Source organism: Rhinatrema bivittatum, chromosome 10 (assembly GCF_901001135.1).
Source record: "Rhinatrema bivittatum chromosome 10, aRhiBiv1.1, whole genome shotgun sequence".
In the NCBI taxonomy this organism is placed as follows: Eukaryota; Metazoa; Chordata; class Amphibia; order Gymnophiona; family Rhinatrematidae; genus Rhinatrema; species Rhinatrema bivittatum.
This window is the reverse complement of record NC_042624.1, coordinates 43,818,384-43,832,771: the sequence shown is the minus strand read 5'-3', so window position 1 is coordinate 43,832,771 and position 14,388 is coordinate 43,818,384. Positions and strand designations below refer to the sequence as shown.

The 14,388-nt window shown below is 49.0% G+C and overlaps 1 protein-coding gene across 5 annotated transcripts in view; it reads right to left on the bottom strand.

Moving 5' to 3' along the window:
* Nucleotides 1-11,443: 11,443 nt before the first annotated feature.
* The window catches only part of CDC14A (cell division cycle 14A), a 284,062-nt gene continuing 281,117 nt past the window's right edge, over nucleotides 11,444-14,388 (bottom strand). For all 5 annotated transcript variants that reach the window (XM_029617798.1, XM_029617797.1, XM_029617800.1 and 2 more), the window contains one exon: nucleotides 11,444-13,545. In XM_029617798.1, the coding sequence (XP_029473658.1) occupies nucleotides 13,516-13,545 (30 nt within the window). In that variant the 3' untranslated portion in view covers nucleotides 11,444-13,515. The remainder of the gene's footprint in view (nucleotides 13,546-14,388) is intronic.

Here is a 14,388-nt window from a genome sequence, read left to right as displayed (position 1 = left end):
GACTCCAAACAAAGGGCCCTAGACAGGGACAGTTGGGTTCTACACCTCAGAGAGATTCCGAAGGACAGACTGGCCGAACCTACTGTCACGTCGGCCATCCCTATCCAGACAATAGTGAGACGTGAATGTGTGGAGAGAACTCCATGTCACAGCCTTGCAGATCTCCACGGGAACTGCTCACAAGTGAGCCACCAATGTTGCCATGGCTTTGACACAATGAGCCTTGCTATTACCCTCAAGATGCAGTCCCGCCTGGGCATAATAGAAGATGCAATTGGCTAGCCAATTGGTTACGTCTGTTTGGCAACAGCAACTCCCAACCTATTGCTATTAAAAGAAATAAAAAGTTGGGTGGACTGTCTGTGGGCTTCTGTTCACTCAAGATAGAAGGCTAAGGCTCACTTGCAGTCCAAACTGTGCAGTGCTCGCTCTCCTTGGTGTGAATGGGGCCTGGGAAAGAAATTAGGCAGGACAATTGACTAGTTAAGATGGAAGTCCATCACCACTTTAGGCAGGGACTTAGGGTGTGTGCGCAAGATCATCCCATCATGACAAAACTTAGTATAAGGTGGATACGTCATTAAGGCCTGGAGCTTACTGACCCTGCATGCTGAAGGACCGCCACCAAAAATATGACCTTCCAAGTCAGGTATTTCAGCTCACAGGTATGCAGCGGCTCAAAAGGAGCTTTCATCATCTAAGCTAGTAACATAGTGAGGTCCCAAGACACAGCGGGAGGCCTTAGGGGAGGCTTCAATGGAAGCATGCCCCACATGAAACGAACAACTATAGGATGTACAGAGATGGGTGCACCTTCCACACACTGGTAATATGTGCCAGTCACACTCAGACTCAGTGAATCTAATGGAATTGGTCTTTAAGCCAGCTTCTGAGAGGTGCAGAAGGTAGCCAAGCAGTTTTTGTGTGGGGCAGGAGAACGGAGCTAGGGTCTTCTGCTCACACCATCTCCAGTCCATAGTATTTTCTTGTGGAAGGTTTTCTAGAAGCCACGAGGACTTGAGTCACATCCTCAGAAAGATCAAGTGGCTGCAGGATTAACCTCAACAGCCAGGCTGTGAGCGACAGGGCCTGGAGGTTGAGATGCTGGGGCCTATCCTGATCTTGCGTGATGAGATCTGGGGAAGTCCCCAGACTGATTGGTTTCCAGGTGGACAACTCCTGTAGGAATGGAAACCAGATCTGTCTCAGCCATTGAGGGGCCATGAGGATCATAGTCCCCTGTCCTCGTGAAGCTTCAAGAGTGTCTTCACCAACAAGGGAATCAGAGGATACATGTACAGAAGACCCTTGCCCAAATGATGGGCAAGGGCATCCGAGGCTGGTTTCCCATCTGTCCTGTTCAGGGAGCAGAACAGAGTTACTTTCCTGTTTCAGGGGGACAAGAACAGATCTACATCTGGGCTCCCCCAGAGGCATAAGATCTGATTTGTTACCTCCTGTTTAGAGACCTCTAGTGGGGTCTGAAGGCTTGACTCAGTCTATCCACCACCACGTTTTCCAAACCTGCCAGATACGTTGTCCTGAGCACCATCCCATAGGACAGGGCCCATGATCAAATCTGGACTACTTTCTGACACAGGAGGTATGATCCCGTACCCCCCTGCTTGTTGATATACAAATGGACAACCAGGTAGTTATGCGGTATCAAGACAACTTTGTTGGACAGCCAATCTCTGAAAGTTCATAGCGCGTACTTGATCACCCGAAGCTACAGGAAGTTGATCTGGCAACTGCTTTCCTGAGTGGAGCAGGGGCCTGGGTGTGGAGCCCCTCTACATGAGCTCCCCAGCCCAGGGTATATGCATCCATACTTAGGACAATTTGCATAAGACGACTTTGGAAAGAGATCCCCTCATTCCAGATTGGAGAGTACCCACCACCAGGACAAAGAGTGCTGGAGAGATGGGGTGACTTGGATGCAAACCTGGAGGTTCTGCGTGGCTTAGTGCCACTGCAACCTCAGGGTCCATTGGGCTCTACACATATGTAAACGTGCCAAGGGAGTGACAGGAATAGTTGTGGCCATGTGGCCCAACAACCTTAACATGTGCCTCGCTGACACCTGCTGGCTCCACTGGATCTCTGCCGCTAAGGACGCTAGGGTGGTGGCCCATGAATGAGGCAGGAAGGCTTTTGCCTTAGCCATGTCTAGCAGGGCTCCTATAAAGTCCAACTGAGGTGAAGGACTGAGATGGGACTTCAGGTAGATAATGATGAACCCTAGTAACAAGTATCACTGAATGGTCAAAGCTCATGGACCGAATGGCCCCTACCTGAAACGTGCTCCTGACCAGCCAATCATCCAGATAGGGGAAAACATGCAATCCCAGCCTGTGGAAGTGCACGCCCACCATGGCCAGGCATTTTATGAAGATACATGGGTCTAATGCTATCCCAAACAGCAACACACTGTACTGGAAGTGCCGTTTTCCCCACCACAAATCAGAGATACTTCCTGTGACTTGGGAAGATCTTGACATGGATGTACATGTCCTTTAGATCGAGGGAGCATAGCCAGTCTCCGCTTTGTAGAAGGGGGGGGGGGGTGTCAAATTGCTCAGGGAAACCATTTTGAACCTTTCTTTTTTTTAGAAATCTGTTCAAGGCCCTTTGCTCAAGGATGGGACAGAGTCCTCCTGTTCTCTTTGGAATCAGGAAATACCTGAAGTAGAAACCCTGCCCTCTCTGCCTTGGTGGAACAGGCTTGACCGCCCTGGCTGTTAAGAGGGTGGAGAGCTCCACAAGCTGATGTGCTACCGGTCCCCAAAATGGGCACAAGGGGCGAGTTGGCAGGACACCCAATAGGTTTAATTGGTACCTTTGACGGATGATGGACAGAACCTACTGGTCCAAGGTTATACTGGGCCATCAGTTCATGGAGAACTGCAGCCTGTCCCCAACTAGGGGATCCAGCATCTTGGGTATAGGCAACAGGCTTATGCTCACTCGGATCCAGTCAAAACCCCATCCCAGGAGTAGACTGAGGCACTGGCTGGGGCTTGGGAACTCTCTGCTGCCTGGGACGGTTGCGGGAGGTTACATGGTGCTGACAGCAGCAAGGTGGTGGAGGATAGTACCTCCTTTGGTAACAGAAAGACCTATTCTGACCCTCCTCCTTCGCTCTTCTGGAGAGACAGTTCTGAGGGAGATCCTCCGAGCCCTCAGAGGAGGACGCCGCAGTATCATCCCCTCCCAGGGATCACAGGAACCTCATCCTCAAGGTAATCAGACAGGGATGGAGCCCTGGGTGCTTGGCCTTTGTCCAGAGATGCAGTCACTGGCAAACCCGGTGCAGGCCTTGGCAAAGCTGGATGGGGGGGCAGCAGGCCATGGCATCACTGCCGGCCTAGGCAGAACCTCCTCCTCAGAGGAACCGGCAACAACCACCATATCAGTCGGGGGAAGCATCAGTGCCTCACTGGGTATCTATGACATCCCGGGAATAGATGCCATCAGGGTCAGTAACACACCAATGAGCACATTGAGCTGTTCCAGCAGTGGTTCCAAAGTGGATAGGACCAGCATCTGTGCTGTTGGTGCCACAGGACCAATGCCCTGCAGTGTGCGTTCCACTGCCAGCTGGACGTGACACTCCAGCTCCTCCTGAGGTGGATTGGTGAATTGCACTAGGACCGGTGGAGACAATTGTAGACCCTGGCATTGATAGAGGATGGGCACTCCTTGCTGCGGAGTCACTTTGGGGGCATCATGGCATGAGCTGGTGCATCCTCGCACAATGAAGGCGACTGGTGCTGATGCTTCCTCGGCTTCCCTCGGTGCTTGACCTGGTCTTTCCCCAGTGCCAAGGTCGAAGAAGAGGAACCCGTCCTCCTTGGCCTGGAGGAGACAGAGTGTGGCTGGCCTCCAGTGCCCCTATCCACCAGTGGCATCAATGGAACTCATGGTCCCACCGAAGTCATTGGTGTGGTGTCCATCAGTGCGGCTCCAAGGTTCATCAGTGCCAACGTCACCAATGCTGAAGTCAATGGTTTAAGACTTCCCTGTCCCAAAGAGTTTCTCCATCTTGTTGAGTGCACCCAAATGACCTTTTGGGGTCATTTGGGTGCACGACATGCGATGCCCCCAAGCAGAAGACACGTGTCATGGGGATCTGTGATAGATATGGCCTTCAGGCACTGTGGGCATCAACGAAAACCGGTTGTGGCCATAACAGAAATGAAAAAAAGAGGGACGCAAAAACGACACTGATGGCGGCAGGCTATGACCACCGGCGGGCACTGAGGCCATGGGGGAGATTGATGCAAAAGAAAAAAAACTTACCCGAAACACCGAGAAACCTAGCTAAGGAGGCTACGAGAGGGACCAAGAGGGCCCCAGGGTCAATGGAATGCAAAAACCCGAAGAAAAAAATATTCAGGGGAAAACGTTTTCTACAAGTTTTAGAGAAAAAAAAGCCAAGAGCTCACTCAAACTGAGATGAGACAGCTTCACTTGTCAGGTATGAAGAAACTATGAAGGGAGAAAGGTACAGAAAATCCTCAAAGACAACCCACTGCCCTGTGCAAGAAAGCTGAAACTGGGACAGAATGTTGAGATTACTACCTGATAATCTCCTTTTCCTTAGTGTAGACAGATGGACTCAGTACAAATGGGATAGTATCCGCGTGCTAGCAGTTGGAGACGGATCTGACATCAGCACGGGGTATATAGCCCCACAGGAAGCGTAGCTATTCAGTAATCTTCCTTGCAAAAGCTGTTATAGATGTGTGTACTGACGCTCAGTGAAAAAGTGAAAACAGGATTCCCCTGACCGATTGATAGGAGCTGGAGACTGCCAGCAGTCCGAACCGGAATGCGTTGACACCTGGTATAGTGTACTCTCGCATAGCAAGAGGTGACTTGGCTTACCTTGCATCGGGGAAATCCATGTACGCAGGCAGCTGGGCGGGATGCTGAGTCCATCTGTCTACACTAAGGAAAAGGAGATTATCAGGTAGTAATCTCAACATTTCCTGGCGTGTAGCCAGATGGACTCAGTACAAATGGGATGTACCAAAGCTTTACTCCCCACCTGGGCGGGAGGCTGCCTGAGGACCATGTAATACCGCCCTGGCAAATGTGGAGTCCTCCCTGGCCTGGACATCCAGACGGTAGAATCTGGAAAAGGTATGGAGGGAGGACCATGTCGCCGCTTTACATATTTCTGCAGGCGATAGCATCCTGGATTCCGCCCAGGATGCCGCTTGAGCTCTGGTAGAATGAGCCTTGACTTGTAGAGGCGGAGACTTCCCAGCCTCTACGTAAGCTGCTCGGATAACTTCTTTAATCCAGCGGGCGATGGTGGGCCGAGAGACCGCTTCACCTTGTCTCTTACCGCTGTGCAAGACGAACAGATGGTCCGTCTTTCATACCTCTTGTGTCACTTCCAGATATCTGGGCAGCAATCTGCCAATGTCGAGATGGCGTAATAAACGCCCTTCTTCAGATTTCTTCAAACCCGCCGTGGTAGGCAAGGATATGGTTTGATTAAGATGAAACTGTGAAACCACCTTAGGTAGAAAGGAGGGAACCGTATGAAGATGGATAGCCTCCGGAGTGATTCTGAGAAAGGGATCACGGCAGGACAGTGCCTGTAGCTCTGAGATGCGGCGGGCTGAACATACAGCCAGCAAGAACACCATCTTCAAGGTTAGAGAACGGAGAGACAGGCCCCGAAGGGGTCTGAAGGTGGATCCCGCGAGGAAATCCAAAACAAGGTTGAGGTTCCACAAAGGCATAGGCCACTTCAGTGGCGGACGAATATGCTTGACTCCTTGCAGGAAGCGAGAAACATCTGGGTGCTTGGCGATGGTCTTGCCATCCCTCCTGGGACCATAGCAAGACAGCGCAGCCACCTGAACCTTGATGGAGCTGAGGGAGAGACCCTTCTGAAGTCCATCCTGTAGGAAATCCAACACAATAGGGATTGTGGTTGCATGTGGATTGGTGCTGTGAGTGTCGCACCATGCTTCAAATACTCTCCAAATCCGGATGTATGTGAGGGATGTGGAAAACTTGCGAGCTCGGAGGAGGGTACCAATCACGGGCTCCGAGTAACCCCTCTTCTTCAATCTAGCCCTCTCAAGGGCCATACCGTAAGAGAGAATTGAGCCGGATCCTCGTGAAGAATGGGACCTTGATGTAGAAGGTCCCTGAGAGGAGGCAGGGGAAGAGGCTCCCCTGCCAGTAGTCTTCTCATGTCCGCGTACCAGGGTCTTCTTGGCCAGTCTGGCGCCACTAGAAGAACTAGGCCCCGGTGTCTCTGAATCTTGCGGATGATAGCACCTAGCAGAGGCCACGGAGGAAAGGCGTACAGTAGAGTCCCTGGAGGCCATGGCTGAACCAGGGCATCGATTCCGTGTGAGAACGGGTCGCGCTTGCGGCTGAAGTATCTGGGTACTTGAGCGTTGGACTTGTCCGCCAGTAAATCCATGTCCGGAATCCCCCAATGATCCACAATCATCTGGAAGGCTGTGGGTGAGAACTGCCACTCTCCCGGATTTAGGCTTTCTCTGCTGAGGAAGTCTGCTGTGGTATTGTCCTTCCCGGCAATGTGGACGGCGGAAATGTCCTGAAGATTCGCCTCTGCCCAAGTCATCAGTGGGGCGATCTCCAGAGATACCTGTCGATTTCTGGTTCCGCCCTGACGATTGATATAGGCCACCGTGATGGCGTTGTCGGACATCACTCTGATGGCTCTGTTCTTCAGTCTGTGAGCAAATCGAAGGCATGCCAATTGGACTGCCCGGGCCTCTAGACGGTTGATGTTCCACGTGGACTCCTCTCTGTTCCACTGCCCTTGCACGGTGAGTTCTTCGCAGTGAGCTCCCCAGCCGCTCAGGCTGGCATCTGTGGTGAGCAGGATCCATGTGGGTGAGGGCATCTTCGACCCCCTGCTCATGTGGTTGGACTGCAACCACCACCGCAACTGGGTCCGCACTCTGGCTGGTAGAGGAAGGCGCGTAGAATAGTTCCGAAGCCTGGGGCTCCAGCGAGAGAGCAGGGAGTGTTGTAGAGGTCTCATATGGGCCCTCGCCCAGGGCACCACTTCCAGGGTGGATGCCATGAGACCAAGAACCTGCAGATAATCCCAGGCCATGGGCCGACTGGCTCCCATCAGATACTGGATACGTTGCCGGAGTTTCAACTGTCGCTTGGTAGTGAGACTGACCGTGTCTGCCCAGGTGTCGAACTGTACTCCCAGGTATTCCAGTGACTGGGAAGGTTGTAGGCAGCTCTTGCTGAGGATGATTACCCAGCCCAAGCTTTCCAAAAGGGCGATCACTCTGTCGGTTGTGCGAAGGCTCTCCTCTCGGGATTTCGCCCTGATCAGCCAGTCTAGGTAGGGATGGACCAGAATTCTTTCCAGCCTGAGTGCCGCCGCTACCACTACTACCACCTTGGTGAATGTCCGTGGTGACGTGGCCAACCCGAAGGGCAGAGCCCGGAATTGGAAGTGGCGGCCCAGAACCTTGAAGCGTAGGTAGCGCTGATGATCCGGATGGATCGGGATATGCAGGTATGCCTCTGACAGGTCTAATGCCGTGAGGAATTCTCCTGGCTGTACTGCGGCCTTGACGGAGCGCAGAGTCTCCATGCGAAACCTCGGGACCCGTAAGTAGCGAATGACTGACTTGAGGTCCAGCACAGGCCGAAAAGTGCCCCCTTTCTTGGGTACCATGAAATAAATGGAATAGTGTCCAGAATTCACTTCCCAGGCAGGTACTGGGATGATGGCTTTCAAGGACAGGAGCCTCGCCAGGGTAGCTTCCAATGCTGCCTTCTTGTGTATGGGACATGAAGATTCCACAAACTTGTCCGGAGGGAGATGATGAAAGTCTAGATAATATCCGTCCCGGATAACGGCGAGGATCCACTGGTCCGACGTGATCTCGACCCATCTGGGGTAGAAGAGGGTCACAACCTGCCCCCTATGGCTCCATCCCCCAGATGAATCGGTGAATTCTCATTGTGAAGCGCGGCCGGGCCCCGAGCCCGGACCAGCCCCCCTCTTGCGCTGCCTGGTCCGAAAGGACTGATTCCTGGCCTGAGAACGTGGTGCCTGATATCGACCCCTGTAAGGAACAAAACGCTGTGAACTCCCGCCCTGGAGGGGCTTGGAAAGGTGCGCTGGCCCCTTCTGGACCGATCTTCCGGCAGTCTAGGCACTGGAGAGGCACCCCAAGTACTGGCCAGTCTATCAAGGTCACTGCCAAACAGCAAGGAGCCCGTAAAGGGCAATCTGGTGAGGCGCGTCTTTGAAGGCGCATCAGCTGACCATTTCCGGATCCAGAGCTGCCTCCTGGCGTCTACGGAGGATGAAATCCCCTTAGCTGTTGTCCGGACCAAATCTGATGCCGCATCCGTAAGAAAAGAAAGAGCGGACTCCATGTCAGGTGCCGGAGCGTTGTTTCTGACTTGTGACAAACAAGCACGTGTCACCACTGTGCAGCAGGACGCAATCCGCAATGATAGAGCTGCTACCTCAAATTCTGTTTGAAAATGGCGTCCATCCGCCGGTCATGAGGTTCCTTGAGGGCCGTCCCCCCTTCCACAGGAATGGTAGTGCGCTTGACCACAGCGCTAATCAGGGCATCCACCTGAGGGCACGCCAGCAGGTCCTGGAGAGCCGGTGCCAATGGATACATGCCCCTCAGGGCCCGGCCCCCTTTAAAGGAAGCCACCGGTGCGGCCCATTCCAAATCGATCAGTTGTTGTGCCGCTTGCAAGAATGGAAAGTGGCGGGCTGTAGGGCGAAGACCTTCCAGCAGGGGGTTCCGCGCAGAGGGTACCGAAGCGCTGGGACCTGTAATATCCAACTCCGCCAGGCACCGAGACACCAGGTCGGAGAGATCCTCCTTAGGGAAGAACCGCCTCATGGTTCTATATGGCGCAATCCCTGGGGGGAGGTCCCCCTCGTCCGGGAGCTCAGACTCGTCCGGTGAAACCTCCTGGTCTGATTGATCTGGACTATCCAGCAGCGGGAGGTCCCGCTCACAATAAGAGTGCGAGGGACCAGGAACGGGATCCGCAGGAGCCGCCACCGCAGCAGCAGCCGCCGCAGTCGCCGCAGTCGCAGCCACCGCAGGGACCACGGGAACAGCAGAAGCCGCAGGGCCTGGACGGGAAGCCGTTTGCATCTGTACAAAGGCATGAATCCCCTTAAAGAGATCCACCCAGGAAATGGAAGCCGCCTCGAATCGCCGGGGTACAAGATCCCCCGGGAGTCCTGATTGGTCGAGACTGCCCTCTAAATCCGGGGTAGCCCCTGGGGAACTGTGAACAAATCGTGGCTGAAACCGGTCCTGGCCTGAGGGTCGCACGGCCTCCTCACATTGGGCACATAGGGAGTCTGGCTCATCACTGCGCGTGGCCCTAAGCTGGCATGCAGAGCAGAGGCCAAGGGCTGTAATGCCTGAAGCAGGCGGCGCCGTCGCTGAAGACACTGCTGTGTTCTGATCCATTAAACAATATGCGCTGAATGCGGAAGACAACAGGCGCGCAAGAACACTAATATGCGGCAGCAATAGGCGCTTAATGCAACAGGCGCCCAACAATAATATGCGGCAGCAAGAGGCGCTTAATGCAACAGGCGCACAATAATATAATGCGGCAGCAAGAGGCGCTTAATACAACAGGCGCTCAATAATAGTATGCGGCAGCAAGAGGCGCGTAATACAACAGGCGCTCAATAATATAATGCGGTAGCAAGAGGCGCTTAATACAACAGGCGCTCAATAATAGTATGCGGCCGCAATAGGTGCCTAATACAACAGGCGCTCAACGTGTGCCCAGCAATAGGCGGCCAAGAAACCAGCGCAATGGTATGCAATAGGCACTCAGCAATATGCAGGCAGCAATTTATGCGTGATGACATTCGATAGGCTTTCAGCAATAAGCAGGTAGCAATATACGCTCAATGGCATTCAATCGACTCTCAGCAATATGCAGTCAGCAATATACGCTCAATGGCCTGCAATAGGCTTTCAGCAATAAGTGGTTAGCAATATACGCTCAATTGGCATTCAATAGGCTTTCAGCAATAAGCTGTTAGCAATATACGCTCAATTGGCATGCAATAGGCTTTCAGCAAGAAGCGGTTAGCAATATACGCTCAATGGCCTTCAATAGGCTTTCAGCAAGAAGCGGTTAGCAATATACGCTCAATTGGCATGCAATAGGCTTTCAGCAAGAAGCGGTTAGCAATATACGCTCAATTTGCATTCAATAGGCTCTCGGCCATATGCGGCTAGCGATATACGCTCAGTGGCATTCAATAGGCGCTCAGCAATTCACAGAAACAAAGCCATATACGCACAAGGAGGAAGAAAGCCGCACCTATTACGGGCGCGGAGTACCTGAACAAAGCCCCAAAATGGCGTCCTCCACGGCATGCCACGCCGCCGATCCTCTGCGCTTCGGAGACCCGTAGGAAGAGATGTACTCCTTACCAGCTTCGGCGCTTCCCGGCTGGAACTCGGGCAGTCTCCGGCTGCGGGGGGAGGGACCACCTCATCACCGCAATTGAGGATATGCACCCGCTACCTCGTCCACACCGGGACCGAGGGCCTCGTATGCCTCACCGAACCTCGCCCGGGGGCTGTGTCACTGCCGCGCTTCGGCAGGACCGAGGACTTCCACCGCCGGGGGAGCACGGCAATCACCCCGGGAGCTCAACTGGGGGAGGAACCCTTGGGTATCTACCGCAGGAGCGCAGGGCTCTAAAGTTGAATAGACAGGAAAAACAAAGTAGAATCTAGAATGATAAGAAAAGAGAAAAATTAAAGTAGTCTTGGAAAGCACGCTCAACTAGCGTGCAGGCACTCCAAACTGCTTTGGAGACGGAAATTACTGAATAGCTACGCTTCCTGTGGGGCTATATACCCCGTGCTGATGTCAGATCCGTCTCCAACTGCTAGCACGCGGATACTATCCCATTTGTACTGAGTCCATCTGGCTACACGCCAGGAAATCTCATTTTTCAGTGTGACAATGACTTGAAGCACATAGCCAAAGCTACAGTGAAATGCCTAGGTAACAAAATAATAAATGTCCTGGTGGCCCAGTCAAAAGCCTTGACCTAAGACCAATCCATGGCATGACTTGAATATGGCTGTCCATAGCGCTCCCCAAAGAACCTGACAGAACTTGAACAGTTTTGTAAAGAAGAATGGTCTAATAATGGTCAAGTCCAGATGTGCAAAGGTGGTGGAGACCTATCCCAACAGACTCACAGTTAGGGTGGAGACTTATTCAATTGGATTTCAGTTTGGGTTTTTTTGGATATGTATATGCTTTACCCCCCAGTAAAATATGTGTGTGTGTGTGTGTGTGTGAGATCAACATATATATATATATATATATACATACATACATAAATACACACACACAAAACAGAGATCTGACAGTATGAAAACACAGATGAAGTTGCCTTTATCTGAATGCATTTTATTGCTGCCTATTTGTGTAATTATCATACTTTAAATACAGTAAAATGCATCTCAAAGTTAATCTATTTATGCAAAACAAAATGTCAATACAAAATCTTCATTAAAGAGGTAGAATTACTATTTCAGCATTCCACTGAATATATATATATGTACTGTACATATACATATATTACAGTTTTATGTCATGTTCACACAATGATTTTTAAAAGCTTCACCCAAATTAATAAACTTTACAAAAATATAAGATTTTCCCAAATTATGATTTCCTTCAAATCTGATTTCTTTTAATACAGAACAATATTTGTTAATTTGTACTGAAAATGTTGTGACCTTCTTAAAATACACCCTTAGCTTTGCTGTATGAAGGAGCTGTTATAATTAGCTCATCACTTCTCCCCTTAGACAATAGTTGCGTTGGATTAGGATAAGCAACTGATTAATGATGCATCTCAATTCATATTTTAACCACCAACACCTTAAGAAAGAGCTTCAGAATTAATAATTCTGCTTTGTCCATCATATGTTAAGCATCCCTTTCATATTGTTTAGTGCACTTATTTGGTACTATTAAAATGTATTTTTACAATCTGCTCTATAGATATTTATAGATAAAAAAAACTTTGCATTTTTTTCTTTTGCTGACGTACATGCATTTATGTTATCACTTCCCCTTCTGTACAGCAAACTAGTACAAAAACCTACTCCTGAAAAGACCACCACCCCCTGCCACTAGGCTGGCTGTTCTGGTTATCCAACTAGTGAATTATATATTTGAATATTTTACTAGATGGAAGTGAATTATGCACTCATTAGCAAATTGTATCGCAAGTATACACACTCTGAAGTCAGAAATTGTATCTCTTCTGCTCATCAAGGGCTGAATTTACTAAGTTTGTTTTCCATAGAAACAGAATGGGAGAAAGACTTAGTAAATCAGGACCAAAGCTAGAAAGGTTCTGTTATTTGACAGCAAATTGCACAGTAAGATTATTGCATTCTTCTAATAGCTTGATTTTGAAAAACTGCATTTTGTTAACAACCATGTGACTATCGAACAGAATGCCCCATTTTGAAAACAATTAGGGTTATGTACCTTGAACCTTACAGTTGTACAGATTTTTACAAATTTTGAATTTAAATATTTTTTAAAATCATTGACAAAGTAACATAATATTAAATAAGAACCTTAAAAAGAAAAACATAAGTACAATCACAGAACAGTCATCAGCTAAGTTACATACATTACGATATGAGGAACAGGATAGCCAGTATAATACTTAACACCCAGGAGGAGAGTGAGAGATTTCAAATTTGCAGCCCCATCATTAATAAATCTCTCCCAGTCAATTACTAGTGCTTCATTTTCCAGCCCTTGGCTTATTTAAGGTCGTGGGGCCAGAAAACCCAGCATTAGTTTAGGTACTTAGAGCAGGCAAGCTGTCAAAAATACCTGAACTGGTCTGGTCCACTAATATTGACTCTAGAAAGCACAGCAAAATCCTTCACTGCAAAATGCAAGTATTGTATTTATACACTTTTAGAAGCAAAGAGTGATGACCTATTTTAAAATCAAAATATAGTCTATGCTTTATACAATGTGTCTGTATATAGATATATATATAGTATGAAAATACTCTCTTGACAATATACATATTGTAATCCTCCAAAATAAATATACAGATGTATATATACATCTACAGTATATATCTATACATATATAGATATACATATAGATACACACCCAATAAACTTACTATTAAAATCAGTTATAAATAACTCTAAAAATCATTGAATTACATACAAATCCTGCATTGGTTTACAAAAATGGTTGCACTTTCCATGCACAGAATGTCTCAATGCATCAGCGGCAGCCGCTGGACATAAACCTTCTGTTTATTTCAAAGTCTCTTCTTGAGGTCCTTCCTTCCTTTCTGGAAGCAGAGCTCATCTCCCAGGATGCAGTCTGTTTCCCTTCACCTTGCTCCTCCAGCCGATGCTTGGTGAGGAGTATACATACCAGGCCATCTATCGAAGCAGCACAGCTCTAGTACTGAACATATTCAGATTGAAGGGACTGTGGGGAAGAAAGAAGAAACAGGAATAAATGTGACACTGGGCACACAAAGCCCAAGACTTCACTCCAAATCATTATTCCTTTGTCGGAAACAAAAAAGTTGGTTAATAATAAAATGAAGAGCTTCTAAGAACATGGCATGCTTACAGCCATATTTCACAGTATTATCTTTAGGATATGCTCTATCTTTGAAGGATAATAATGAAGCAGGAGAATTAGGTGATCCCAACAGAGAGGTTCCAATAAAAGCAAAGTAGTCCATGTACCTAAGTAAAGAATCACCTGAGCTAAAAGATTTCAAATTAACCCTGTTAACTGAAAAGCAGGCTGTTAATAAAAACAACACACTTTGAAATGTGTGTGTATGCCAATGCCAGTAGTCTAAGAAGATGGGCAAGTTAGAGTATATAGCAGTGAATGATGAGATAGACTTAATTGGCATCTCAGAGACCTGGTGGAAGGATGACAACCTACGGAATAGTGCCATACCAGGGTACAAATTATATCGCAGTGATAGGGTACATCAACTTGGTGTGGGAGTGGCACTTTATGGCCAGGATAAAGATCTTGCAAGAGGCATAAGGGTAGATTTTTAAACCTGCTTGCACATGGATGCGTCGATTTTATAACATGTAGGTGTCGACCCATGCATATTATAAAATCCACTACCTGCACGCCCGATTTTATATCACTGCGCATACCTCCTGGCTTTCATATGCATTAGATTTTTAAAATCGTGCCTTAAATCCATAATACAATCTTTACGGGTAGAAATCCCATGTGTATCGGGAAATAGTATAGCGATATGAGCATGCTACCGTTCACCTGGCCAAAATGATGTGA